The sequence below is a fragment of the Hakea prostrata genome, chromosome 2 (genome assembly GCF_041222555.1).
Source record: "Hakea prostrata isolate BN-2017 chromosome 2, UWA_Hpros_2, whole genome shotgun sequence".
Classification (NCBI taxonomy): Eukaryota; Viridiplantae; Streptophyta; class Magnoliopsida; order Proteales; family Proteaceae; genus Hakea; species Hakea prostrata.
Window position 1 is genome coordinate 855,603 of NC_142601.1, and position 27,052 is coordinate 882,654.

The 27,052-nt window shown below is 37.9% G+C and overlaps 1 protein-coding gene across 4 annotated transcripts in view; it reads right to left on the bottom strand.

The window, feature by feature from the left end:
* Window positions 1–6,107: 6,107 nt before the first annotated feature.
* Window positions 6,108–27,052, bottom strand: part of LOC149023172 (Tetratricopeptide repeat (TPR)-like superfamily protein) — a 64,775-nt gene continuing 43,830 nt past the window's right edge. The window contains exons 9-14 of one of the 4 annotated variants that reach the window (XM_089143730.1): window positions 26,547–26,636; window positions 26,325–26,449; window positions 12,450–12,670; window positions 11,375–11,499; window positions 8,889–8,924; window positions 6,236–6,316 (exon numbers count right to left, since the gene is read on the bottom strand). In XM_089143730.1, the coding sequence (XP_088999856.1) occupies window positions 8,895–8,924; window positions 11,375–11,499; window positions 12,450–12,670; window positions 26,325–26,449; window positions 26,547–26,636 (591 nt within the window). In that variant the 3' untranslated portion in view covers window positions 6,236–6,316; window positions 8,889–8,894. Of the gene's footprint in view, window positions 6,317–8,888; window positions 8,968–11,374; window positions 11,500–12,449; window positions 12,671–26,324; window positions 26,450–26,546; window positions 26,637–27,052 lie in introns of all 4 variants that reach the window. The other 3 variants (XM_089143728.1, XM_089143727.1, XM_089143726.1) reach the window with 3 other exon arrangements.

A 27,052-nucleotide genomic window follows, 5' to 3' on the forward strand; every position in this document is an offset into this window, starting at 1 on the left:
TAAATGAATACATACCCTTCTTGGGTCGAGAAATATCGGATGTAACCAACAAAATCGTTTTCCGGTTGACTGCATCGATTTGTGGGTCTGGCTGGCTTGTCAGTTGTCACACTTGTGACTGAGAAACGATCTCGTTGTGTGGGCCCTTGATTTTGGGAAGTCTCAGGAATTGCAGAATTGGAGAAGCCTTATAAATGACTAATGTACCCTTGATGATGCAGACATTCTTCGAAATCGAAATGGTTGTTATCAGCAGAATCACAACCTCAACCAATCCCACCCGTCTCAGATCCGTGATTGAATGCAGATCTGAAAGGAACAACCTAGAAATACAATATGGGGTTGTTTGGATAAAGAGAGCGAATATACCAGTCAGTCAGTCAGTCGGTGTGCGTTCGAGTGTTTTTTTTTTTTTCTTAATATTTTTTCTTTTATTAGTTAAATAAAATATAAAAATAAATATAGATAGATAGAGATAGAGAGAGATAAATAATGAATTATTGCAGGTTGCATCGATTCCCATGAAATGCATGACCCTTGCATTGCATGAGGGCGACAATGATCGATTCGGAAATCGGAAGTTGGAATTCTTGGGAAGGAAGATGCTTTTCTGGATGATGAGATGGATTCCCCAGCGGCCCCATAAAAGGGCACCTGTATAGCAGGCAATTGGCTAAATTCATCATCGAGACACGCGGCAATGCCTAGCTTCTCTCTCCCTAATAAATGTTGGATCCGTCACTTTCTCTCTAGTCCTTAACTTTGTGATTCTTCGAGGAAGCTACCATAGTACTATCTGTGCCGACGTGCCGTATATCGTTATCGTTACATAAAAAAATAATACCATCCATACAGTACTGATTCAAGCCACGGCAGTGCTAGCAGTGCCTAGTTTAATTGGTTCGGTCGACGAAGGAATCTCTTTTTTCTGTGTCTTTTTTCTTCGTTTGAGGTTGTCAAAACGAAACATGTGAAAGGGAACTTTACTTTGTCTATACATACTGTTGTTCTTTACCTCATTAATTTCTGTTTTGGGATAAGGTGGCACTAATTACTTGAGAGACCAAAATGAAAAACCTCTTCCTCAGTTCCTCATCATCTGTTCATCTGCTCCTTAGATGACCAAGTACACCTCAGGGTCTCCTCTCCTGTACCAGCTCTTTGTAATAGGAAAGAACGGATTGAATAGTAAAATGCGAAGGGGTGGTGGATCCAACGATCCAAAAGATGCCAGCCTATATTCAATTCCACTGTCAACAGTGCTTGTAGTATTGGACATTCATCTGATTTTCATTTGCCAAAGCGCCTGCAATCTGCCGTCGGCTATTGCAATTGTGCCACGCGTACTAAATTAGATCCGATGGTGTTAAATAAACTGATAAATTTACACATGTAAATAATAACAACAATGACGACAATTACCCCCTGAGGTAGGGTGGTAAGATCGATCTTCTCAGTAGAGATGTTATGGGTTCAACTCTCCTTATAGACACGACAAAGCTCTCCCTGAAAATATAATCGAGATGTGCACAAGCTGACTGATGAACATCGGATATCAAAAAGAAAAACATTATTTTCCCTACAATATAAAGGAAAAGAAAAGTTAAAATGCTAAAATACTAATTTTATCAACTTTGCCAATAAACGACAAAATGAAAGCCTTGCAAAGTCAAAAAAGAAGAAAAGAAAATAACTTTATTACATGATGACGATGAAATAAAATTTAAACATGATAAGACAATTAGTTTGGGCTTAAATAATGAGAAATTGTAAATTCTTCTCTTGAATACATTATTATTTTGTATGTTTGAGTTTTTCTTGTTTACCGATGATTTTAAGTTTCACAATGGCCTAGAAGGTATGAATACTGGATGTTGAAAGCCGTGATCCAAGGGAATGGTATTCTTCTATCACCTGCAAAAAAAAATTATGTTTTTGAGAATATATACAAGCAAAACTGAAAACATCTTTCATGCAAAATTGTATCAAATTATGTGGGCAGAAGAAGTCTCATAACTTAGCTCAGATTCCTTGTACCAAATTTCTCCAATCATTCACCTGAAGCGTCTAGATAAGGAGTTCTTTGTCTGTCAAGCTTTAACAACTTCTCAGACTTACATCTAATGATTTTCTTAGTCAATAACCTCTCATCTGACCAACTAATCCATCCTATATTTTGTTTTGAATTATATATATGGAAAGAAAAAAGACATTAATTAATTTAGATTCAAAACATGCCATTTGAGTCACAACAGGATTCAGGCTCGGTTCGTGTCGCACAAATTAATAATACATGGGCCCTTACTATATATAAACCATATAATCAAATCCTCTCAACCCGATGTGGGACTAAATAAAACCATGGATAAAAGACACGATTTAAACAAATATTTATATAAAATAACTTTAATAAGCTTTAAACATATTTACAACAACAATCTCCCACAATGGTTAAAACTTCAAATACAAAGGTTGAAGACGCAAGCAATAGTGAACACATTAGACACAGTAGGACACTTCGTTGTAGATGTCTTTCGGACTTGAATCTACACTAGATTTGATAAAGCACGCTACAGAGTACCGGTGAAGTCTGACTTCTTGAACCTATCCTCTTCAGTGTAGCTGGCTACTTCACCATTCATATCCAATTGGTCGACCTTCTTAACAACCCCTTTATAAAGAAAAATAGACATTTTTATCGGCCTTGTCTCGAATCTTGGTCTCACAGATATTTAAGGAACTTTACCTGTGTGAATATTTTCAACTGAAGGCGGCCTCACCCTCTATATCTGTTTAGGTCAGCATTATGTGTGCACCACATCTGACACACCCCCACATTTCGTGAGCTACGCTTGATTAAGAGTCAGTTACTCATCCTATCAACAATATTGTGGTACTACTTTACTATAATTATTCAGAATGGGTATAGTAGTACAAACAGGTCATCTAGTGACTTTGTTGCTTACCCTTTGAACCTAATTTAGGATTTAATATCTTCACATAGGTTGGGTGTCCGTCACATGACCTATGTCACAGGTCTTGATCCCATTCCCATAAGTGCTTCATTAAAAGCTCTTGTAGGCATAGCTTTAGTGAACATATCAGCTAAATTCTCCTCTGATTTCACGTAATCAATTGCAATTGTTCCTTCATCAATATATTGCCTTACAAGATTATGTCGAAGACGTATGTGTCTTCTTTTGCCATTATATACTCGATTCTTGGCTCTTCCTATAGCTGCTTTATTGTCACAGTGCAGGGATATAGGTGGAATTGGTTTGGGCCATAGAGGTATATCTGCAATCATGTTTCTAAGCCATTCAGCTTCACTTGCAGCCTTTTCCAAAGCTACGAATTATGCTTCCATTGTAGAAAATGCTTCGCATGATTGCTTAACTGACTTCCATGAGACTGCTCCTCCACCTAGCATAAACACATATCCACTTGTAGCTAGTGTTTCTCTTGAATTTGAGATCCAATTAGCATCACAGTGTCCATCCAAAATAGAGGGATTTCCACTATAGTGAAGTCCATAATGCATAGTACCCTTAAGATACTAAAGTAATCGTTCAATTCCAAGCCAGTGCTCTTTACTAGGATTATGAGTATGCTAGCTCAATTTTCCAACTGTTAGAGCAATATCGCCCCTAGTACAGTTCATCAAATAAATGTGTCAGATAATAGCAATACTTGCAGAATCTCATTATCTCCAATAAAACAAGACTTACAATTTATTGAAGAAGAAATGAAACTCTAATACCTATTAGACATGAGCAATAATTCCAAATGAGAAAATGATAAAATCAAGCAATTGAACATAAACGGAGACCAATAAGCTATTTATATACAAATTAGAAAAGAAAAGTCTAGCCCATCAAGAGTTAAAATCCAATAAAAGAAACAAATTGAACATCAAGAGAAAATCACTTGCAACCTAAAATGTCCCACCATAAAACGAAGAAGAAGAGGAGGAGAAACATGAGGAGAGATTATATTGTTTAAGTTACTTGGGAAATTTTGGAAATCGTTGCAGAATCAGCAAGTGAATAGTATTCCCAAAACTGAGTGCATACCTGTGAAAGACAAACCTATTGTGTATGGACAAAAAATGGGGATTGAGGAGGAGAGGAGAAGAGATCTGATTTGGGGTTCAAAGGCTCGGTTTTGTTCAAGATTTTGTTTTGTTTTGGTTTTTTTTTTTTTTTGGAATTGAAGTTCATCCAGGCCAGCTTGTGCGCACCACGATTTACTTACTCAGGAGGGAGCTTTTATATTTACTTCCTCGGTTTCGTCAAAGATTTGATTGTTCTTGTTTTTCAACTGTTCCATATGCAAGGATTATCAAGACAACGAGATGTGTGTTGCTGACTCCCTGTAGTGCATGTCAAAATAACAAAAACTGAATGCAATTGCATCGATTAATTACATTTCCCATTAAAATGGTCCACTTCAACTACTTTTTAGTTTCAGATTGCATGTGTGGAATCTAATGTGAAGATTGATTAAAAATAATTCATTAGCAGATGCAGAACAAGGGAAGATGCGAAAATGTAGATTTTTTTATTTATTTTTGGTAAAAGAAAATGTAGATTTCATGCTGCTATAAAACGGGAAGAGAAAATAACTTGCCAGATGACAATTCATGGACATGATGATTGCAGTCACAATCGACTAAAATTATAAGAATGAAGACTCAGCCACCCGTAACCACTTGGAGTGAAGAACGGAGCTAGAGGTAGAGACTAAAAACATCCAAGCATACCCGTTAGCCTTCACTAATATTGCTTTGTGCCAAAAACGATCAAAAGGTGTTAGGGTTCCAAACCAGAGAATGAAAGGAGGTTGATAAAGATGCGAAAATGTAGATTTTTTAATTTATTGTTTGAGTCATGAAGAAAATGTAGATTTCATCTGCTATAAAACGGGAATGAAAATAACTTGCCAGATGACAATTCATGGACATGTTGATTGCAGTCACAATCGACTAAAATTATAAGAATGAAGACTCAGCCATCCCGTAACCACTTGGAGTGAAGAACGGGCAGAGGTAGAGCTAAAACATCCAAGCATCCCGTTAGCCTTCACTAATATTTATTTGTACCAAAAACGATCAAAAGGTGTTAGGGTTCCAAACCAGAGAATGAAAGGAGGTTGATAAAACGCTTACAGTAAGAGTTTTTTTTGTTCTCGTTGAGAAAAGGATAGGATTATAAACCGGTGTTCGACCCACATCGCACCACATCGCACACCTGCCTGTAGTGGGTGAGTCTCCTAACAGGAATTTTTCGCATCCACAAGGATTCGATACCAGAACCTTGCTTAAGGTAACCAAGCTGATTACCACTTGGACCAACCTCTATTGATTATTTTTATTTTTTATATAGGTAATTAATTAGTATCTAAAATGTCAAGAACATCGAGACAAAGGCATTTCAAACCAGAGAGAGCGATATCCTAATAAGTCAGGTCCACGAGAGATTGCAGTAACCTCATCCCCTGCCTCCATTAAGACAACCAGCTGCGAGGTTAGTCCATTCTCTAAGATACATTATGCACGTTTACAAGGAAATGCACCCCATCCATCCATCCATCTAACTATGGGACCTACCCAATATATTTTTAACAAGGTGTCTGGGAAAGGTCACAAGTACCTCAATTAAAACTCAACCCCACCAATCCCTCCCAGCAACACGAGATGGCTACTTCCAATCCTGTTTGAACATGCCGCTCTACATGAGACCACCGCAGCTACTGAGAAGTGAGAACAAATTTTTAAGGCACAAACTGAATGGTTCAACCGAGTGTATTGGTATGTTGGTCAACAAGAGCACCACTACGTTCCTCCCCAGTTCCACATTGACAATCAGCAAGGTCGCCATCTTTCATAGAGAAGGATCAAAACCAGGAGATTCCAAAGAATCTCAACTACAAGAACTGTAAAACTTGGAAGGAGAGATGATAAATGGCAATCAAAGTCTTTTTTTTTTTTTCTTTTCCCCTATAATTATCTTACATTCCTATACAAAGACAAAATAAATCATGTTGTAGCAAGCATAATATACCACTTCCTTCCACGAATTTACATCAATGCTAGCACCATCAGTGTATCACCTATTTGTGTTTTCTATTTTCTCCTCTTACCATGCCTTCTTATATCCATTTCTACAAGCTTAGAGGATGAAGGAGCAGGTGATGGAGCTGATAGACCCACAGATTCTGGGATGTCAAGATTGAACCTCGTTGATAAGCCCGCATTAGTTGAATGCTTAGTGTCAAGCTCATGATTTTGTTGAACACTAACCCTTGCTTTGTCAATCTGCATTAGACATATAAAAGAGCCAGTATTAGCAGATCAATGGTTGATGCCAAAACTGAAATATACAGTCTATAGAAAAGTTTTTTTTGGGGTGAATAATATTGAAAAGCTTCATCATACCCAATAATGGACCTAGTTAAGAAATTGATACATTTTTATTTATTGATTTTGGGGCAGAGAATTGCACTCTACTATGAAACACACCCCAGTAGACATAATGGATTGGTATCACCTGATCAACATGAGGCTCATAAAAATACATCTTATTCAGAAAGGGCTGCAAATCTGCAAGGAGAAGGGACTTTGGATGGTTCCATCAGGTCAGACTCCAAATTGGCTAATGATATAATCGAAGGAAATATTCCCAACCTAAAGTACAAGCTTTAAAAGAAAAATCCAGCAGCTGGAAGCTCTTCTTCAGGACAAGGAATTTATGCTCGTGTGAGAGCACAATCTGGCCAGCAGATTACATGGCAGGTGTACAGCTGGGGCAAGCCCAGGTGGTGCGGGCACAACCAGTCTTTCCAGGAGAGCTCGTGGAGCTGATCCAGAAGACTGCTGAAGTTCATGTCTACTCCAATGTGATTAGGTTTTTATTCCTGTTTGGGATCCTAGTTAGGAAGGAATGCCCTTTTTATTGGGGTTCTTGTATTTCCTCCTTTTCTAATCCATATTGATTACTTATCCCCCACAAAATAATTAAAAGAAAAAGCCTAGCTGTAAAGGCTTAACTACTTGTCATAATGGGCCACTCAGACTACTAATAGACCATAGGAAAAAAAGACAAAGAAGAAGAGAGCAATCATAAAACTTTTTTAATACTGTAAAGCCTAATACTCATTATAATTGGGCACTCTTGGACTACTCATAACAACAATCATGGTAAGTTTGACTGAAATTTGATGCTGGTGGGAGAACTTCTCGTCTATTAATATGAAGCCCAGATGAAGTTTACCCCATGAGGCTCACCGATTAATTTGAATTCCGGAAGATTCATCAGAATCTCCATCTTGAATTTGGCCTTGTAATGAACACCCCCAAAACACCTTGAATTTGGCCTAACATGACTTGCAATAATACCAAGCACTGGTTTGACAGGGTACTGATATCCTCCTGCCTTTTCTTTGGATGCACAGGCAGCTAAGTTCTGCATTCCCAAAGGCTGTCAATCTCTAATTACTTATTTAACATAATATAGATTCTACTAATTACATGTCATTAAATCCTATGGCAACCTTAATAAACTTAGAAAATAATACAATGTTAACTTGCAGGATCCACATCCCAATGGTAACCTCCAATATGTATACTGTCCTACCAGGTGTCTGTGCAATGCTTCAACTCGTATATGCAACTGCCGGACCCAATTGGCTAAAGTAACTTAATAACATGACCATTTATGGGCCAAGAAGCCAAACAAAGCCCTTAGAACCCCCACTATAAGCACTTCATGAGCTGCATTCAGATTCAATATTCACTCCAAATTAGACACCCTGCTCTAGAGGTGAGAGAAGTCTAGAGGAAGATTTACCTGCATGCACTCAGTGCCTTTTTGAGTATTTCCACTACCAGTAATTCTACATTCTTGTTATGAGTTATAATTATTTGGCAATCTGTAAATTTCTGCCCAAGTAAACCTAAGTAGTCTTGATCTTGTAACTGGAGGTATAATCCCCAAATTGATTCATCTATTGAGTTGCAATCAACTCATTTAACCTAGGTCAACTGGTTTTCAACTTGGAAATAGCATAATGAAACTGTGCATGTAAACTCCAACCAAAACCCTTCTTTTCAGCTGCAGCAGCACCGACTGCAACATGCTTTATTCTTTGTTTTGGCCAGTTTCAGCAAGTGCAGGCTATAGACTTGAATACACATACTAAATCTATATTTAATGTAGCCTTGATTGAATGAGAGCAAAATAACCAATGCCTTTGCCCCATAGTCACATCCCTTCCCCCCCTCCCCCAACCCAAAAAATAAAAAAATAAAAAAAAATAAAGAAAAGAAGAAAAAAAATTTACCAACCCCCTTGCCCGCTTTATTTGGATAGATACATGTCTCTTGCTTTGCTCAAGAATGGTTGGGGACTGTTAGACATGTTGGTAAATTCTATTTGTGACAGTATTGGGAAACTGGTATTTGAGGCTTCAGTCTCCCATCTTTGGATGGTGGAATCTTAGAAGACTGTCCAACTCCAGGCCTTTGGACTTGATTTGGAAAGCTACCTGTTTGATGTTAATTCCCATGTTAGGATGTTACCCACCCCCAACTTCACCCCCCCCCCCCCAACAATGCTATTCATGTTGGTTTGAAAATGTACATTGTTATTGGATACATGCTACAAGCCAAAACAAGCACTCGGTAATCCCAAATATCATATACTTAGGATATTAATCATAAATGAGCAAGATAATAATTCCATGATCAAGCAGACACAGGGTACATGGACCTGGACAACAAATTCATTAGCAGACTGATTAATCAGGAGATCCTCAAACAGAAGCATAAAGTAACAAAGACCAGAGTAGAATAGGCAGGAGAAACTGACAAGGATAAGACTTGGAATTACCACGAATCATGCCCAGTAAATCACCACAGCAGGAATCTATTGAATCATCACAATAGAGGATCTGAATCACCACAGAATACTAGCAGAAGAGCCAACTTTATCATTCATCAAATCACGGGGCTCTTTTAGCATAACAATATCTTAAACAGAATATGCGTAACTAGAATCATAAAGACATTAGGAATTCCCATTAGTCAATATGAAATAAACCTACCAAAGAAAATACAATGAAAGAAACTAAATAAAGCAGACATGAAGGAATAGGACTCCTAAACCAGAGCTAGGAAGTTTTGAGTGCTGTTACACAAACTTGGACTGCTCTTCCCCAGCCTTTTGAAGAAAGCGGGTGTGAGTACGGGATTATGAAAGTGGGATTGATGCTTATCTAATAAACGAGGTAGTCTCACTACGAGAATCCATCGAAGACAGGGAAAACCATGCTCAACTCATCAACCAAAATCTCATATCAATTAGAGAGTTAGCACATGCAGTAGTTTAATTGCTCCAGAGCCCCCACTCGAGTAAGGCCTGAGAAGATGTTGCACATTAGTGCATGCATGTCTTCTTGCTAGCTGGGAATAATTCAAGAAAGAGAAGGGGAAGAAGAGGGGTAGAGGAATTAGTCAACTCATCAGGCCCATGACCTGAAGCCTGCAAGCTCGAATCCTGTCCTGTCCAATCACCTAGTTACAGGATAGGAGATACTTGTAACTAACTAAGATAAGGCATCTAGGACAATAAGAAGGTTTGCGATTAGGCTGACTGATCTCTTGCTATATGAGAGTTGCAATCAAAAGCATGAAGTACTTGACAATGATTCTACCCTTGCTTCAAAGCATAGATTGAGAACATGCTGATATCCAGGTAGTTTCTACCTTTCTTGGGATTGCAACATGAGGTGGGATATAGGTTAATATGTCACGCCCCCCAAAAGCTAGGGCCAGGTGGGCCCACAACATCCATGCCACATTGGGTAGCATGGCAGTTAAAGCTCTTCCATTTCTTTTAATCACAAAATAATTCAAAGTCTTAAACAAATAAAACATTATTTTTCACTCATTCAATCACCAACAACTATAATCAGAAATTCACCACAAACTGTGGGGTGCCGACCAAAACTGAGTACTCCGACCATGCTTGGAAGGCCACTGAAGGCCAACCTATAGGGTTGCTGTCAAGGCCTGGGACTTGGTAAATAATTAGCTTCAGAGACCTGACAGTCACGATCAAAATTAAGTTTTATGCCAAAGAAGGTGTATAGGAAGTAAGATCCTCATGGTTTTGCCCCAGGTTGACTCCCTTGATAATTTTTATCAGAGAATGGAGACACTAACCAGCCTATGAGCTTGGAGCAAAGGCCAGGGACATGATAAATTTTGGCATCAAAGAGTTTACCGTCAAACAATCTCAAAATCAGATTTTGCATCTAAATCTTAGGTGTAAACCCAGTGCGGCAAGGGGTTTTACTTGAGAATACCCCCTAACCCCCATTATAACAATTTTATTAAAAAAGGAAAAACATTAGACTACTCAAAATTTAACACCTAAATGTTGTCAACGCACACAAGATAGCTCCTAATTAGCCATTGATTCCTGCCCTTAATCAGTATTTGTAAAAAACACAATAGGAGTGTTTACCCATGCGTCCAAGCTTCAAAATGGCAGGATCAAAAGCGAACCTAATGCGGGGAGGCCACAACAAGCCGGGAGAGAAGTGATCTTGTCGAGCATGTATAAACTTGAGAAGACCCACAAAGGCAAAGAGCTCATAAAATACAGCTGTGAAGATCAACCAACCCAGTTACTAAGGGGTTGTAAGTGTTGCGATAACCAAGTAGAAGCTTGGGGAGCAAGTCTTGATGAGTTGGTGTTCTAGAAACAAGATTTTGGAAACTTGGAGTGCAAGCTGTCTCAAAATAGAACATGCTGGCTTGGAGGAAAAGTTGTTACAGAATTGGAAAGTTCTGAGCATTTTGCAAAAAATTAGAAAGTTACATATTTCCTAGTAGATTTAGTTTGATATTATCTTTCCTTTCTGGGAACTTTCTTTAGGGTCTTAGAAAGTCAGTTTTCACTTTTGGAATGTACTCTAAATTAGTAAGTGAGTAGGGCTGTAATTTTCATTCCATAAATAAAGCATCAGGGGCAGAGACGCAGGTTACTGGAGCTGGTCTCTACCCCCTTGCATCTTCTCTTCAATCTCTTTTCTTCTTCTTCTTCTTCAGCTTCTTTTCATTCAGCTGCACCTCAGTAGAGGTTCTGGTTTGTTATAGTAAAATTTTTTTTCGGTATTCCACGTTTGTAACTTTTAGCTAAACCACGTAGTTGGATTGGATTGGATTAGATTGAGGAATAACCTTTTAAGGTGGGCCGACTCTGTGGTATTTGTATGTATTCTACCTCGATGTACTTCTTCCATGAATAAAAGTCGATATCCAAGAGTAAAAATGTAAGACAAATTGGTAGTGGTAAAATTTGTGACTTACCAGTTCAATGTGATGTATGGATGACTGAGCATCAGCCAGCCTCTTATGTAGATCATCCACCTTTTTCTTCTCGTATTCAGAGTTCGCCATTTCATTTCCCCTCTCACCCAGTTCTTGATACAAAGCTACAACACACATAGTTAGTTCATTCATCCACTATGTTTTTGTGTATGAGAGGAAGACAGTACCGAATATAAACATATAACAATGTGACTTGTTAAGAACCTAAACCAATAATTATGCACCTAATAACTAATCTTAAAGTGGTACTTAGAATGGACTGGAATGAGCCTTTGGAACACCAAATCTGCACCAAGGTTTCATGACCTGAAATTCAAACATTTATATGGGACAATGGACAACATATGTTTATCCTAAAATATTAGGTTTAGGTTCAATGACCGAAGCCTGAATATATTTTTACCAAAATTTAAAATCGGGACCTGAAATGCTCTATTTTCCTTTTTTACTGTGTCATTGAAGCATGTCCAAAGTTCAAGATACATCCCATTTTGAAAATTAGTCATATATAAGATTATTTTAGGTATTGTCCCTATTTATGCAGCAAGGCTTCAAATATCAATGTCAACCAAAACAAAGCAACAGATATTTCCAAGACACTGAAGGAATTCTACAGATCAATAGACTAACTTTCCTCACATCACAGACTCAGCCAACCAGGTTCCTACAAGATTAGACTGCCAAACTTTCTTCTAACAGTTATTGAAACTTACTATATGTTAAACTGAATTTCTTTTGTGTGCCAAATTGTAGAACTCATAGATTCTGACTATTCAAAACATAAGATGGAATGTATGCTAAAATTTCGATTTCTTTATTTCCAGGTCATTGAAACTCTAGTTTCGAAATCAAGGGACTTTTTTTCAGTCATCATGAACCCAGTCAAGACTGGACACCCATAGGCAAGAGGGGGGGGGGTGCAGAGGGGATGGGGAAGGTGTGGAAATCAAGGGACTCACCAACCTGACGTCTGTCATAAGAACCTAGGCCACTGCTAGTACCCTTCCAAACCATGGCAAAAAACATTAGAATTTCCAAAAGGGAAGATGTCTACCTGTCAAAACTGAAAGCACCCATACTTGAGTAGGAATGTCATAAAGTGTTTTTGCCAATGTCAAAGAAGACTTTAGAATCTCTCTGGCTTGTCCAGTGTCATGCAGGGCTAATGCCAAACTTCCAAGGATTGTCAAATACTGTGAAACAAGTTGAATGTTCCCCAAATGCTGATGTGTGAGCCTCAGACCACTAGCCAGCCGGATTCTGCATTTCATAGTTCTGTGGAGTAAGAATGATCATACTCACTGAGATGATAAAATCTTTGATAAATCAAACATGTGGCAGTTTTTCTAATGCTTAGAAATCCACAATGCAACAGTATCATTGTGTGAGGACAGTCTATTCTAGAGTTCAGACATCCAGAGCAAGAGCCTTACCATGTGACACATACACTAGTACTTGGCTCATGTTGGCAAGCTGCATTGTATGTTTTAATTGAAATAAGATCCTCTTCAGAAAAATAGTTTTGTAGATCCTTCTTCCTTTTGAATTGTTTATATCAAAACATATTAAAATTCCTAACAAAGAGTAATCAAATCTTTGGAATTCTATCCGACAACAGAGTAATTCATTTGGGATTTTTTCGTAGTGTTTGTATTTTCTCATTTCCTAGGAAGACCGTGAAGGAATGTCCTCCTCAAAAAAATGTTCATTTGCTTGCCTTTCCCAGAAAAGGAAAAGCAACTACAGAGATGGTAATGAAATATGTTAACCTACAACATGTGCCAAACAAAAAAGACAGGAACTGATGCAGAACACAAAACTGGACACTATTTTCAGCTATATGGCCACATAAAATTCAACAAGTCACTCATAAAGTAGATGGTTTGTGAGACAAATTAATCTTCTAACCGTAATAAGGTTCCAGCCAAAGGATACACCATGTCGCATGAGCCTTTGGACTTCTAACCGCAAGATTAAATGTTTATTTTAAGCACGAAACTGTAATTGAAAGTAATATCTAGGGGCCTATGCAGCTAACATGAATATTGAACCTTGATATTTGACTAAGTGTTATACATTAACTCCATATGGCCTCATACGGTGATTGCTGGCAGTCCAAATGTACAATGGGGTTAAAACTGACTTTTCGGATAGTTGAATTATGGGCATTGTTCAAAATTTCATAAAATATCGCGAAATTTCGGCGATAAGAGATGAAGTATAAGCCCGAAACAGAATTCACAGTTTCATCAAAATATTGTATTTCAGAGGGGACCCTTTGTAAATTTCAGCTCTTAAAACACCATTTTGAACCAGAGTTCACACATTCCATGCGAAATTTTGTTAGACTGAGACTAAGAGTGCAGTTTCAACCCCCATTTTTCAGCACTTCATTTCTTCAAATCTTCACCATTTCCACTCATACTTTGCTCAAATCATAAGGTTTTCACCTCAATCTTGCCAGCAAACGTGGAGAGGAGGTGGATTCAGCTTGATTTCATCAACATTTGGGTATATCTTCACATTAAGGCATAACCTTATTCCCTAAACTTCTTCTTTCTTTCTTTCTTCCTTCTTCTTCTTCCTTTTTTTTTGGTTTTGGGGGGGGGGAGGCGGGTTGTGTAAAATGCATGTTCAATAGTAGTTCAATGTCGATGAAAAAAATATATGTTGAACAGTCGGTCGATCTATTAACTCACAGTTACACCCTAAACCTGTTCAGGAAGAATGCAGTGGACAGTGTGACCCAGAACCACAAGATTTGTGATAAATTACGTTGCTGTTGGGAGTATTGGGAGAAAGAAATCTGGGCTGAGATTGATGATTGCATCTGAGGATTGGTTTCAGCGAAGAGGGTCTAACATTCAAGGTGGTTGGCAGGCACAGGCATCAGATGACTTTTGAAGACAATTGGAGCATCTACTGAAGTCGATGGACCTAGTGATAAAGGTCCTACAAATGGTGGACCAATCTATTTTAAAGGGGCCCACTATGCTCCATCTGTATGCTGCCATTGAAGTGATGAGGGATGATGTATATGTAATAAGTCCAAGAGGAAACAGACATTCCTGAAGATCATCGGCGATCGATGGATGGCATATCTCATGCATTAACTGCATAAAGCCAGTAAGTAATAGTTATTTATGCAATAGGATAGTAACAGTTATTTTCATCTTAAGTTCATAACTTAGAGTTGTGAATTTTAAATTGTGCAGCTTACTATCTAAACCCCAAGCACCAATACCGTAAAAGACTTGGGTTAGATACAGATTGATGGAAGCAATGAAGTAGGTGGTTGCCAAGTTGGAACAAGATACCATCTTGCAATCCCATTAGTAACACTGAGGTGAAATAAATAGGACTCACGGGTTCCACTTCCATCTAAAGTTAGTAATGTCAATAACTCCTAAACATTATTTTGAATAATTGTATATCAAGACTTTCAGGGATGGATTCGAGCCACTTGGATCAGATGCCACAGTGCGAGCCCAGACACGCAATGATCTTGATTAGATCAATAACTTCTAAAATTATAACAATTTACAAATGATTAAATTATCTAATAAGTAATAAATTGATCTTCTTGTTATTATGCAACAGAGTAGTGGGTCCTACGTGGCAAGAGTGCAGAGAACCTGAGACGAGTGGCAATCAAGGTCCTCTCAGAGACTTGCTTTGAATCCAGATGTGAAAATAACTGGAGCACCTTCACCTTGATTCACTCAAAGAGGCATAACAGATTGGGTTCTGAATGTCTTAATGACTTGGTCTATGTGAACTACAACATGGTTCAAGCTCCATAACATACGAATAGGCTTAAAGGGCAATGGGACGAGGGATACCATCGATCTTGCTAATGTCTTCCAAGTGAGTCTAATGATAAAGACCTTATAGGGGATTGGGCGAGGGACAAAAGTGAGCTGTTGTTGGATCAAACTGAAGGAAGGCTGCCCAGTAATACCTCAGGAGGCCGGCAATGATGTAGATGAGTCCATGGTTGATGAGGCTCAGGTACATGCTCATGAGACAGCAAGTGTACCTTTCATGGCATTAGGTGGAGCTAGTGTAGATGATGCAGATGGGTCCATGGACCTGGGTGGTGGTGATGGTGATGAGGCTCAGCCTTCTACAGTTGGACAAGATCTTACAAGGGCTAACATACTAGTCAAGCAGGACTCGTGTTGGGGATGATGGTGGAGACACCTACTACGGAGTTGAGATTAGCAGTGTTGGAGGCATTGATGGTGGTGGATTTCGAAAGCAATATGTCATACCAGTGCCAGAGTCATCCTACCTCCTAGTCAAGTGGGACTCATGTTGGGGATGATGGTGGAGACACCTACTACTGGAGCTAAGACTAGCAATGTTGGAGGCAATGACGGTGGTGGTGGATTTTGAAAGCACTATGTGATACCAGTGCCAGAGTCATTGAAACCCATTGGATTCACTATGGAGACACAGTATACACATGCCACCCAAGACACGGACTATGGTGGCATACCTCATCGCAAGAGTAGGCCCTCCTCATCCACTGAGACTAAGGGCTGCTTGAGAGGGCCCGTGGCTAGTTCCACCCACCTGGACCAACATACAGACATTAATAGCTTATCAGGCTCTACATGTGACATGAGTAATAGGACTATTTGTGGGAGTTTATCTTGGCAAGGCTCAAAGTAGAGTGCGTCATACTTTAACCCATATGGTCAGATGTTTGAGATGGGGATGCCCACTTCATTTTATTCTAGTGTCAACTATGGCTCCTCCTACTCACAGTCACAGTCCGAGTCACAGTATAGCAGCATGGGGTCTCCATTGAGAGATGTTCTCCTATCCTATCCTTGTCCTAGCACACCGACCAGCATACCTGTACTTGACGCCGCTGGCACCATATGAACCTTAGGATAGGTAAGAGGGTAGATAGTCAGCAGTACATCGCAGACTTCACAATATGGTGACCCATATCCTAGGATGGTTACCTTCAATATGATAATGAAGGCACATTGTGGAAATAATTGAATCCCTTGGATGATCAATGTGACCCCCGAGCCTCTTATTTATAATAATGTGAAATATATAAAATTACATGATTTCCCTCACTAAACAACTAAATAATAAAACCTGAACTATAACTTATAATTAGACCAACCCACAAATAGACCAAACCAACCAACACACATATATGGAGTTGATCCAATAATGTTTGATATTCTCAACTTCTATGTCATGGGATGCATGTGGCACAAAGTGAGCTTCGGGTCTAATGGACATATAGTGGTATCAACCCATGCCGACATAACAGCTTTTATTAACCTAGATCTCGCTGAGTACTGAGTTTCCAACCATCATTATGTCTTCTTGTATTATTGTTCTTGCATTTTAATGAAAATTTTAATGTTATTTTGTATATTCATGTTTACATATGCAAAAATACATGATCCAGTTTTGTTTGCAAACAGTTGGGCACGTGCAAATCAAGAAGACCACTTTGCCTTAGGTTTTGGTCAAGAATAACATTGTCATTGTGTTTATTGGCCTCAAATTAGACTATACACAAAAAATCAGACCCAAACCACCTAAAACCCACCGAAACATGTTACAATGGTGCACCATCTTTTGTCAAGATTTTGGTCGAAATTCCAAACTATGATTATAGGTTGGGTCCTAAATTTTTTTGGTATCATTTTAATGGGGCTAATTTACAAACCCATAAAGTTGGGATAAATTTCGTACACAGAACTAGTGGTTTGCATAATTGAGTTAGATAAGAATATTTAATAGCTAGATAGAGTTTTGCTTTGCATATTTACTTCCCAAGCATGTTGTTATGCAAGTATTCTCCCAAATTACTTCTCCTCAACTGTACTCTGATCCAAACTTAACTTCAAAAGCTTGTTTTATACCAACCGTGAAGCGTTCAAATGTCTCAATGCTCAAAAGAAATAGAATTTCATTCCATTATCAAGCCTACACCCACAATGGGGTTATAAGCATACATAAAGAAAAATACAAGACTCCTAGAATTAGGAATCTAATGCAACAGGGAAACTTGAAATTGTAAATTATCCCCTAGAATCTAATTCTACCAAAAGCTCCATTATTAAAAACTACAAAGAATTCAAAATTTAAATTAAATAAAATCCTAAAGTATCCTGCCAACCCATATCCTAATTTATGTCAGGTTCTTAGTCTGGATGGCTTAGACTAGTCAAGCAGGTTCAGCCATGAATCTGCATTAAAAAAGTTATAGTTAATTGTAGTAACAATTTCTGCATCCTAAAACGTTCTCACCTGCTACATATGTTTATTTTGAGCTTAATGGTTAACGAATTGCATTAACAGAAAAAGAAGGTAGTGTCAACAGTACAGCCAAAGGAAGAGCTGAAATGACCAAAAGTAGAGGAAGATTGCTCTAGTGCAGGCCAGCAAGTAATGGTGAAGTTGTTTGGTTTGGGGGGGGGGCGATAATTGAAATCAGTGAAGCAGCAAGAGACTACTGCAGTGATGGATATTCTACATGCTGAATTTGTTATTCCCTATATATTTCAAGATAAGGAAAACCATTAATTTTCTTTCATCTCCCAAAGTTTATACATGGTACTGTGTCCCATGTATGAATCATTTTCTCTGTTTCTGTACTAATATGAAATTAGGGGACAAAATTATTATGGGGGAATTACTACACCCCCATGCTTTGGTTAAATTACTGTTTTGCAATTTACTGAAATACTAACAGACCCCTCTGACTGAGACTGGTAGTCTTCTGTTAATAGTATATGTGAAAGGCAATCATACCCTTACACTAAACACCATGAAGCAAATTACTATCATAGTTGTCACGACGGTGATGCATGCAAGGTGGTTTAGGCTGGTTGGAGCACCTAGGCAATGTGGCAGCACCAAGGCAGATAAGGTGCTTTAAGTGACATTTTAAGTGTATATCCTGTACACTCCTCTTGTTTATCATAAATATATCATATCTTATACAGTTAAAATACTACCATTAAGCCACCTTAAGTCATACCAAAGACATAAAAGGATATTAATTCACTAGGTTCTAGATAAGTCACAAGTACTAAGTAATTTCAAAAAATAAAAAGAAATGACAATAATTTATAAAGTATCCCCAACTATCAATCGAAGATATTAATAAAATGAGATCAACGATAAATGTATGGCATATCTTCAATAAGATGTCAACAACATTGCCTTTTCTGCCAGAGAAGTATATAATAGAAGCAAATGCTGGTTGATGAAAAACAAAACAAACAAATAAACAAAAATACATTGAGTGAAACAGAGGGAGGAGAAAAAAAATTGTCGGAGAAGAAGTTGGCAGAGAAGAAACAAAAAGGAGCAAATTCTTAAGACACATTGTTAACTAAAAGGAAAAGAGAAAAGAACAAGAAACGAGTTAGCACCCAATGAAATAGAGAATGGAGGGGGGACAAAGATAAAAAAGAAGTCGTCATCGGAGAAGGATGAGCTTGGAAAAAAAGAGAGGAAACCATGTCATTTTGATGCATTTGATTAATTAAATACTTGGGCAAAAAAATTTAAAAAGAAATAAATAAATAAAAATAAAAAAGCCCACAACAATGTCAAATAGAAACAGGGGGAAAAAAAAAAACCTGATCATGACATTGCTTGGGAAGAATGTCACCCTGGAGCTTGGTGCCAGCACTACTGTGATTAGCGAACTTGAGATCTAAGCTCCTCATGAAAAACCTTAAGAGTCTAAGACTCGTTTGACGACTTTAGAGTCTAAAGAAAGCCAAACTCTATTTGATCCTATGTACCATATATGCATTTTGGTTTGTGTACATAATAACCACAATTAGTAAGTGGAATCTCACTAGAATCCATTATTCTTTTTAAAAGAAAACCCACCCAAATACATGTCACATACTAAAGAGTATGCGGCACATGAGGCATTGTAAGGTGGACTAAGGCATCGTGAGGTGGCAAGAAGCAACTGCCATTTAAGGGTTACATATGGCATAACCATGAAATAAATTTCCACAAAAACTGTTGAAATGCTTGCATTTTTGGAAATCGAGATGAAATTGCATTTTTTTGTGTTGAAGTACAAAATTTTGATAGAAACGAGACAAAATTTCAATCAATATGAGACGAAATTTCAGTACTAACTGAAACAACACATTCCCTGTTATAGAACTTAACCTTTTCGAGTGGAACCTATGAAATTAGTTCCACCAGTGCAATTTCGACCCTTTTCCATCATTTTCTCTGATTTCTTTTGGTTTCTACCCTCATTTGAACTGATTTTAACAACTCCTTTACATTCCAACTCCACTCTTGCTCCTTCACTATTGAGTTTTTGAGAATCATATAAAGTGAGTTAACAGAGTTCCCTATTTTTTTATTTCTGTTCTGTTTATGCCTCAATATGTATATTCCTAAAATACACATGTATACACATATATGAGCTTCAAATTGATGAATGTGAGACACCAACACTTGATCTATGCTATGATGGTGCTCAATCAGATTTTTTTTGTTAATTATTAATTTTAATTGTTCGAAAAAAATTAAAATATTTTTACAATTTATTTAAATATTATAAAATACTAATTAATTTTTGTTATATATCTAAGAATAGGAGATTATTTATAGAAGCATGTATGTAATTTTTTGAGCTTATTGTAATTCTTTTTAAGATACTCAGTGTGTATTTCTTGTATCTGGCACTCTCTTTAAAAGATGTCAAACATAGTTTGGCAACATGGGAGGCCACTGACAGCCGATAAGAAGAAGAGTGAGTGCAATTATTTCAAGAAACCAATAGGAGGAGGTGGGGCCACTAGATTGAAGGTGCATCTAGCTGCAAGAAGTAGGGATGCAACAGAATGCGAAAAGATGCCCGCAAAGATCAAGAAGGCAATGACCTCATACTTGGCTCGGGGAAAGCAAAAGAGGAAATAGAAGAGAATACAGAGGGAGGAGTTCGAGGATGCATGCCTAGATGACCTTCCAAAGTTAGAAGAGCGGGATTTTGATCTAGAGGAGCCAGGAGAGTATGGATGTGAGCCTGACTTAGATTCCACACAAATGAGAAGGTCGATGATGATGAGTAGGGAGTAGGAGAGGATTGATGAGATGAGGAGGTAGATGAGGGCTATGGGTTGTGGGTCTTCTAGAGAGCCAACAGATGGGAGGCATAAGCAGCTCCCATGTCCTAATGAGGAGGAGTCAGAGTGTGAGGGGGAGATTCCTATCCCACGAGTCCCAACATAGGGCCGAGCATCATCAACATATGCTACAGATTCAGATCTTGAGATTCTTCGCAATGATCCAGCCCTATTTAGGAGGCTAGAGCAAAAGTAAAGGATGTTGAAGCACTTGTGAGGGAGTGTGAAGGAAAAAGTGGAGATGGCTTTCTCTAAAGAGTTATGTACCATAGTATTCCAGCACATACAACCCAAGGGCCCTACTACAGGGATATGATTGAGGAGATAGCTAGGGTTGGGTCCATTGGGAGTGGTGTACAGGGGCCCACCCCACATAAGGTATATAATGTGTACTTGCCTAAGCATAAATAAGACTTGAATGAGTACGTTGATGGATTGAAGCCCATGTGGGCTCATTATGAGTGACTATGATGGCTGATGGTTGCACTGGTCCCACTAGACAATCCATCATCAATTTCATGTTGAATTGTGATAGGAGGACAATGTTTCCCAAGCCAATAGATGCATCCAGTGAGAAGAAGGATGCAAAATACATCTACAAAGTGTTGAAGTACTCATGAAGGAGGTTGGAGTGGAGAATGTGGTCCAAATTGTTGGATAATGGCTTCAACTACAAGAAAGTTGGGTCGAAGATGGAGAACCCCAGGTATCAAAACATGCTTATACTTCTAGTACTAATTTTAATTTTAAAATATATATAACATATACTCTTTATGACTTTATGTTGATGACTTGATGGTTTGGTAAATCATTACTAATTTGGACATTCTTATCTAGATAGATATAGGCTCTTTTGGACTCCATGTGCTGCTCACTACATTAACCTAATGCTAAAGGATATGGGGAAGGTCAAGATTGTGAAGAAGACCGTGAAGCAAGCCCGACAAGTTAGCATCTTCATCTATAACCACACCTGTGCACTAAGGATGATGAGGGATTAGTGAGGCTAGGCATAACTAGATTTGCAATCAATTGGATTGCACAGCAGATCTTTAAGAGTAGGAAGAGGGCCTTAGGACCATGTTTGCATCAGAGCAGTGGTTTAACCAATCTGTGCATGACAACTTCTGGCTTTTTGAATCAATCTGCTTCCTTTTTTTCCCCCCTCTTTTTTCTGTCTAGGTCATGATGGATATGCTACCTCATTCTGCAATCAATGTTGATGCTGCTGAAACTTTGAGGGATTATTGCATTACCTGGAAGGAAGCTCATTCACAAGCTGGGAAGTTTCTGGTGGTTTGGTTACCACATCTTATTGCCCTCTTTTCTTCAGGCAAAGATTGTTTTTCTAGGATTTTCTGGTTCATGACTTGTTGCATCATTTTATTTTCTTGATTCTCAAAATATTGAGACGATATTGTTGGTTGTTGCAATAACAAGCCTCAAACCTCAATACCAAAGTATTGTCGCCTCCTTCCTTGGTTTTTGGTAACTAAGGTTGAAAGTCACCTTCTATTTTTCTATTTTCCTTCAAAAACCTCTACTTTGTTTTTCCTTTCCTTCAGCAGAATGTTTGCTTTCTTGATTGAAGGTTGAATATTATCAAATTACTTACTTGTTTTATCTAATTTCAGCTTCTCTTTACTCAACTACCATAAATTCTCTTCCTTTATTCCATATTCCTTTCATATCCATCATTTTTTTATTTACCAATAGGCCCTTAAAAATGTGGTTTATTAAAGAATTGCCATTGGGCTTATATGTTAACCATTTTTTTGGGCAGACTCCTATTACATCAGCTTGTGAATCCAACTTTTGAAGCTTGGCACATGCATGCATCTTATAATATACCATGAGGAAAGTATTTATTGGACTCAAACTTGCTAGAAGAATGAAGATTATATCTACCATAAAGGGGCACATTGGAAATTCTTGCTTGGAATCTTCTTATATTGGATATTGGTTGTTATTAATTGTCCACGTGAGAGGGAAATGGAAACGCTTTCTCTATCTACTCAGGATTCGTTGAAGAATATTATTGATAAGATTTTTGTTCTCTTAAGATGGTATTCTACAACAATACTTAACTAGCTACTTGGTCTATAGTACTTATACTACATTTACCTACCAACTTGGTCTGTAGTAGCTTATACTACATTTACCTACCTACTTGGTCTGTAGTAACCTATACCACATTTACCTACCTACTTGGTCCAAAGTAACTCATACTGCCTTACCTTCTTGGTCAGCAGTAGCCTATATTGCCTTTTACCTACCTACTTGGTCCACATTAACCCATATTGTCCTTTTACCTACCCATACTACCTACCTACTTGGTCCACATTAACCCATATTGTCCTTTTACCTAACCATACTACCTACCTACTTGGTCTGTAGTATCCTATACTACCTTTACCTACTTACTTGGTCCATAGTAACCCATACTACTTTACCTACTTGGTCCGCAGTAACCTATATTGCCTTTTACCTACCTACTTGGTCCATAGTAACCCATAATGTCCTTTTACCTACCGATACCTTCGCCTACTACTTTGCCTTCATGCAATAGGCCATGTGTGGACACTGGAGCTACAATTTTTATCTATTAGTATGGAGATTCCTCCCCACTATTGGCATTATTTGGATAGTGCTTTTGATGTTGCTATACTAATAGGTTTGTTGATTGTTTTGACTATTTGATGGTTCTTTTGACATGAAGAATTAAAATTTTTTTAAGTTGATGTTGATTATCTCTTGGGTGAAGTTCTCCAAGTGTTTATCGGGATCTGTTATTGCTACATGGTTCAAGTCTTGGTTATGCCTTTCAAGTTTATTCTTATTTGTCCAAACTAGAGTTTTTTTAGTATACACTCCAGCTTGAGGGGGAGTGTTGAGATTTACGCAGGTTATAGCTGCCTTGGTGCTCAAGTTTTGAAGCTGCAACCTAGAGTATCCCTTTTGGATACTTTCTATTTTTCTTTTGTTTATATTTTAGTACTTTCTATTTCTATTTTTCTATTTTGGACAGAATCCTCTATTAGTTGATTCTGTCCTTTTCATTTACTAGCTGTTTCCTTTTTTTAGAGCACAACCTGCTGTTCTTCTTCTCTTCTTCTTCTTCTTTCTGAATTTACTTTCAGTCCCTAGGCTAATTGCAGGTGCTGAAATTCAAACAAAGACTTTGTCCTGTGAGACGATTTACTGCTGCTTGATCAGTTTTATTGGTGAATAATACACTGTTTTGTGGCTGCTACTTTTCCTTCTTGGATTTCTTTGTGCTCTCACTTTGAGATGTTGGTAATTGATCATTATTATTTGTCCATGTGTAATGCTACACATGAGGGGGAGATTGGAGACTCTTTCTATATCTACTCAGAATTTGTTGAAGAGTATTATTGGTAAAGATCCTTATCCTCCTAAGATGGTATTCTACAACACCACCTAACTACTTGGTTGCCTTTTGTCTATCTACTTGGTTTGCAATAACCCATATTGTCTTTTATCTACCTATTTGGTCTGCAATAACCTATATTGTCTTCTACCTACCTACTTGGTTAGCAGCATCCCATACTGTCGTTTGTCTACCTACTTGGTCTGCAATAACCCATATTGTGTTTTGTCTACCTACTCAGTCTACAGTAATCCATGCTGCCTTTCACCTACCTACTTGGTCCGCATTAACATATATAGTATTTTACCTATCTACTTGGTCCGCACTAACCTATACTATCTCGTACCTACCCATACTTTTCCCTAACACTTGCCTTTTTTTATGAAGAGATTATATGTGACTTTTGGCTACATAACTTATCTTCTTGTGTGGAGATTCCTCCCTACTACTGGCATTATTTGGATAGTTTCCTTGATGTAATTGTTTACTAACGCCTATTATTCTTGTTGTTGGATGGTTCATTGGACATGAAGATTGTCCACATAAGTTGTTGATTATCTACTGGGTAAATCACTTTTGGTGTCTATCGGCATCTATTATTGCTACATATGCTCAAGTGCAATGAACTTCCTTGATATGTTCTTGTTATTCCAGGCTGAAGCCTTTAGTAAATTTGGGAGACTATGCAAAACATAATTTTCCTTTTCGTTGTATCACAGTTTAAGAAACTTTCCTAAACTAAGACTTGATTTTACATTATAAACAAAGCACGAGAGGAGAACCAAAAGATGTATGTGATAAGCATGCATTTACCATTATTTATTTGATTTAATTCCCCATACTTATTTAATTAAAGAGAGCTAATTGAGTATTTTTGTGTATTTTTCAGGAATAAGGTGATTTTGGATATTAGAGATAATATGGAGTAAAGTTGGCAAATATATTAGATATTGGTGGATTTTAAATCATGGCATTCAATCTTGCTGCCCAAGAAATCATGAAAAGTGAGATCTTAGCCAAATTGGAAACAGGTGGAGGTCTAAGGAACAAAATTGGTAATAAATCTGAAAATCGGGTAAACAGACCTACCTTCAGTATTTTGGGCATATCTCTCTCGTACGATCTTGGATTGCAGTGATTCAAGATGCTATGGAACGATATTGAAAATATCTACAACTTTCCAGTTTTGAGTTTTTCCAAAATCCGAAAAAATAAAGGTCAAATCGACGGGTAAAGAGAAGGGATTCATTGTGTGCGGGAGACATAAAAGAGAAGCCAACCACAGAGAAGGGAAGACGGCAAATGCGGCTCTCATCTCTCTCATTCCTGAAGAAGAAGACCACATCTCTCTCTCTCTCTCCTATGTTTCATCTTTATTTTTCTTATGAACTTTGTGATAATGAGTAGCTAGTTCCTTTTCTTTGGGATGTAGATGAACCATGCTTATTTCATTAATTTGATTGTTCTATCTTTGAGTTTGGCCAAAGATGTTTTATAGCTCAGCGAACTAAGCGTGCCAAGCTTCCGCGAAGGACGATAGTCTTGCGAAGATAGGGCATACCTAGGAAGACCATCCCTATTTTACTTTGAAGTGTAGAGTTATATCGGTTAAGGAAAAGCATTGGGGATTCGAAATCCCAAATATCTTCACATATTCATAGTTTAAGTTTTTGCATTAATTAGTAGATTTAGTTTAAATTAGTTTTTTTGAATTCAATCTTAGTAACTTAGCCTTTTAGTTCCCCATAGTTCGACCCCGTACTTTCTGCTTGCTAGATTAGTATAGGATTTTATTTTTTGATTGGTTAGCGACACAATCAGTATGCACAAGCTCTTTCCCTTTTCTCCTTCAATCCTCTTCTATACTTCTTCTTCTTTCTGAATTTCCTCAGTCCCTAGGCTGATTACACTCTCCAAGCAATTGAGGATAATACGAGTAAAGAAAAAACTTTCTAAATTTCTTTTTCAAGAGTTTTGGGTCTTGTAGAGCAGTCATATGGGATTGGTATCCTGAATCTCTTTTCTTCTCTTCCCCTCTCTCCATCCTCCCTAGAAGATCAGTTTCATCTCTTTTCCCTCCCCTTCCATTGAACTGATTTCTCCTTTAATAGCACAGTTGCACCATTTATCTTAGAATTTGATATGGCTTAATTGCCTAGAGATCCATAATCTGAATGATCAGATTGCATCAGCCAATCCAAAAGGTCTCATTCTAATGGACATTTCAGAGTAGCAACATCATCTAGTTACAGTTATGCACTCTCACAGCAACCTCAGTAAAATATAGCAAGTCACTTGCAAAGAAATTTAGGCAATTCTTTAAAAGAGTGAACCGCAGACACACAGTTCTAATGGGAGGAAGGATTAACAAAGAATTGACAAGTCGTACCGTGCCTCTTGTAGGTTATGTTGCTTCATCAATAGAAGACCATAAGCAAAAAGAACAGCAGTTTTCTCTCGTACTCCTACGAAAGAATCCATTATGTTGTAAACTGGTCCAATTAAATCCAGCGCCTGAAAAAGCAAGATTACATTCATCATAATAACTGTAGAGATTAGGAAACAAATCAAAAGGAAGTTACAAACAGCACAAGAATCCTATGAATCTCACCTGTGAAGAGGATTCAGCATCACCCATGCAGATATATGAGACACCTGCATAGACTTTGAACATAGCTTGCATGGATTTGCTCTCGGTTAGCTGAAAACAAATATCCCTCATTACAAAACCATATATCTAAGATCACAATTGGGAAGAATCCTAATTCTGAGGACTCTCAATATGGAGCAAATACAAGAATTACAATCCTAGTTGAAATTCCAAGGATTGGAGAGCAGGTGAATGCACAAAAATAATTATTGATTTCTTTCTCCAGGACTGCCCCCAATTGACCATTGCACTGCAATTGTGCTACTGATCCAGATTCAAAAAAGGCCCACATCGTTATTTCACCCCAAGATAAACCCAATTTCTTCAGCCCCAATAGAACTAACATGCCAGGTATAGAGAATTTGCAGAAACCATATTTGTCAAGGTATCTAGGTGAAATTTTTAGGGTTTGGGAAGCTGTTGCCTTAGTGGTACCTACAAAAACAAACTCTGGGTCTCTGGCTACT